Source organism: Cibotium barometz, chromosome 57 (genome assembly GCF_041138505.1).
Source record: "Cibotium barometz isolate CiBa-2024 chromosome 57, ASM4113850v1, whole genome shotgun sequence".
Lineage (NCBI taxonomy): Eukaryota > Viridiplantae > Streptophyta > Polypodiopsida > Cyatheales > Cibotiaceae > Cibotium > Cibotium barometz.
Window position 1 is genome coordinate 40,234,533 of NC_141102.1, and position 3,756 is coordinate 40,238,288.

The 3,756-nt window shown below is 44.8% G+C and overlaps 1 protein-coding gene across 1 annotated transcript; it reads left to right on the forward strand.

Moving 5' to 3' along the window:
* The first annotated feature begins 1,258 nt into the window (after positions 1 to 1,258).
* On the forward strand, positions 1,259 to 3,541 carry LOC147606747 (uncharacterized). The gene is made up of 5 exons (XM_086792257.1): positions 1,259 to 1,377; positions 1,462 to 1,630; positions 1,773 to 1,994; positions 2,100 to 2,315; positions 2,722 to 3,541. The coding sequence occupies exons 1-5, from the start codon at positions 1,259 to 1,261 to the stop codon at positions 3,061 to 3,063; spliced, it is 1,068 nt and encodes a 355-aa protein (XP_086648383.1). The 3' UTR covers positions 3,064 to 3,541.
* Positions 3,542 to 3,756: the final 215 nt, after the last annotated feature.

A 3,756-nucleotide genomic window follows, 5' to 3' on the forward strand; every position in this document is an offset into this window, starting at 1 on the left:
CACATAATTGAACAAGTCTCACACAAAAAAACAACTAGTCCTATTTGAGAAGTTCACAACCACAAGAAATCCATACTAGTCCTATTTGAGAAGACACACTTAGAGTGGTCAAGTTATCATGCTATGGTGCAAACTTAAATTATATTCTCTAGGGGATTCTACCTTTCTAGTAAAAAAATTGAGCAAGCACGAGATAGATGAGAGTCTCCTCGAGATGCAAACACACCCTTACTAGAGTTAATCTGATGTTCGCCAAAAAGATACATCTGCTCATTCTAGAGTGGGCTGAATTCTTAATTTGGTGATTACACTTTTTTACCCCTAAACAACTCTTTGGGCCTTTGCACACTCAACAAAAACACTACTCGAATTGCATTGAAAAGGTGTTGGGATGAGGTACATCTCCCCTATCCATGCTAATGGGCAACGAGAGTCTCCATTGTTCATCCCTTCGGCATGCCCAAGGATATGTGTAAAGGCCCTTAGCGTGGGTTTTGTTTTTGTGAAATAGAGACAGAGACACAGAGACACAGAGAAAGAGATAGAGAGAGAGAGAGAGAGAGAGAGAGAGAGAGAGAGAGAGAGAGAGAGAGAGAGAGAGAGAGATCATGATACTTTGATTATATGTATATGCCATGAATGAGAGAGAGAGAGAGAGAGAGAGAGAGAGAGATCTGATGACACTTTGATCATATATATATATGTCCCCCATCCATGCTACTGGGCAACGGGGGAGTCTCCATCGTCCATCCCTTGGGCATGCCCAAACATATGTGTAAAGGCCCTTAGTGTGGGATTTGTTTTTTAGAGAGAGAGAGAGATCATAACACTTTGATCATGTCATGAGAGAGAGAGAGAGAGAGAGAGAGAGAGAGATGTCCCTTATGACGCTTTGATCATATATCAATGAAGTTGTGAAGTTTGAACCAAAAGCCAGCCATGTGTGTGTGTGTGTGTGTGTGTGTGTGAGAGAGAGAGAGAGAGAGAGAGAGAGAGAGTTGGAACATGGGGGCTTCAGATGCTATACTAATGAAGTTATGAAGAGAGAGCGAGAGGGGAGCCTGGCACACGCTTGCGTGTCTTTTACACTGAAAAGGTGATTTTATCTGCAATAAGGAAGACTAAGAGAACAGGCCCACGTGACTCACGAAGGGGTGACGTGGAGAGCGGCTTTGACCTGGGGCCCCACGAGCGCCCCACGAGCGTCCAAGCGCCGCCGCCCATATCATTGCGGGCGGGCGGGCGGGTAGGCCGGTCAATGGCCATCGGCCCCGCCCACCCACCCACCACCCTCAACTTGCATGCGATCGGATCATCTGACGTGTGTGGGAGAAGTTTGAAGCAGGTAGGAGACCCCAGCCCCAATCACAAGGCAACGTGTGCTGTTTGTTTTCACATTTGGGCGGACGCCTGCCTGCTTCAATTCTGACTGCGTAAAGGCGGTGCGAGATATCAATTTAGGTGGAGGTTAGGTCCTCGAACCAACGTTTTCATTCTTCAGACGACTCTCGCTCCCTCTCCTCTCCCTCTCACCTTCTTTTGCTTTCGACAATTCTCTGCTGCTAACAAGCAAGCTTTCCATAGCCAGCCCCAGACAGCAAAAAGCTTCATCATTTGCACTAGCAAAATGGTAACTAAGCTCTGTCTCTTCTGCTTAATGTAGCCTAATCACCCTCTTAATGCACTTGGCATTTGCCATAGTGCTATCTAAGCTTTCAATTTTTTGCACTAATCTCTGGTTTTCTGCTAATTTTCTGTGTTGAATGCATCAGGTTGGCCCTATTTCAATACTTTGCCATGATGAAAAGCAGCACAACAGGAGGCCCATTGGACCCCCTTGGCTGGAACCCCTGCTAGACACCCATTTCTTCATGCCCTGCAGCCTCCATGAGGATGCAAGCAAGAATGAGTGCAACCAGTACTGCTTGGATTGCATGGGAGCAGCATTGTGCTCGTCTTGCTTAAGCAGCCACAAGGATCACCACATTGTGCAGGTATTAATCCTTATGGAGCTCAATCGCTCTAGCTCAATTAGTGGCTAATCTTTTTGTTATCAGGTAATTATGGGACTGTTTAAGCTGAATCAGAACATTGTGCAGATAAGGCGGTCTTCCTACCACGATGTTATCAGAGTGTCTGAGATTCAGAAGGCGCTGGACCTAAGTGGGATTCAGACCTACATAATCAACAGTGCCCGCGTTGTGTTCATCAATGGGCGGCCTCAGGTAAGGCAGGGCAAGGGCGTGACAAACAATTGCGAGATTTGTGATAGGAGTTTGCTGGACACCTTCCGTTTCTGCTCCTTGGGTTGCAAGGTGCGCACTCTTCCTCTGCTTTTTCCCCCCCCCAAAATTGCCTCATCCCATGGTTTTATCAGTTAATTTTTCTATCAATTCTCTCTCTTATTAGCCTAGATAGTCAAGTGATTAGCATAGATTATGGGGTTAATCCCTTTCTGCAATTCTAATTAGCTTGGCATTTTGTGTTGTGAATGAGAGCTTTCCATGAACTCTCTCTACTTAATCCCTTTCTGCAATTCTAATTAGCTTGGCATTTTGTGTTGTGAATGAGAGCTTTCCATGAACTCTCTCTACTTAATCTCTTCAAAATTTTGCATCAATTATACCACTCTTGCATGGTTAATGTCAAGTGATTAGCATTATAATCTTGTTGGATTTAATCTTAATTGGGCATTGGGTTTGCTTGCATGGGCTTTTGCAGTTAACCGGAATCAGGATGTACCACCCAGAGATGACCTTCTTGGTGCAGCCCAAATCAATGGGAAGCTGTGATTCTTCAGAGGAATGCAACTCCTTCAATAATCTGATCAAGAGGCCAAGGTCTAGGAAGGGCACATACAATGTGCATGTAGATCATCATGATATGCTCACAGAGTACTCTGATGATGACAAATGGGGAGTCTATATATCAATAAAATGTGAGGACATGAAGCAACACAATGGTCTGCAAGACCTATCTCCACCCACACCACCGCCCACAATTCACACAAGAAGCCCCAAGAGAAGAAAGGGTGTCCCACACAGAGCTCCAATGGGGGTCTAGAAATTGTGCCATAAGGGGAAGGCATGGTTTTGTTCAAAATGTAGATAACAGCAAGCATGCTAGAGAGAGAGAGAGAGAGAGAGAGAGAGAGAGTACTCAAAGCAAGCACTCTCATAGGATACATAGTACAAGGAGGAGTGGATCACCTAATATTATTGTAAATTCTCTCTCCACATTAGTATTATTATTATTAAGCTCCCATAGCTAGCACCACAAGCCTTTGGAATTAACCAACATTACAAGCTACCCACTTCTTCATGCACATACGACCCCCCCCCCCACACACACACACACACACATACGTGTACACACACACACATGTGAAAGTCATGGCCTTCACATTCTGTGCCTTGTACACTATGCCAGATCTCCCACTTGATGGTGGCTAATATGCTTTAAAAGTAAAGCAAAATATATGCCCTATGAATGTATTTTCCTTTTTGTAGAAGTTAATATTCCATGTGCATATTTTGTAAAAGATGGAAATTTTTGGTGCGTTGACAGTTGATGCCTTTTTATTCTTTCTTTCTTTTATTTTTCTCCCTCCTCCTCCCCTTGGCGTTAATCACACCACGCGGGTGGTGGTGGTGGTGATATACACGTGCGTGCTTTTTCTTTTGAACCCACGGGCGCCACCACCCTAAAAGCCAACGTAACGCCCAATACCAACGTTTTCTTTGGCGATGAGAGCGA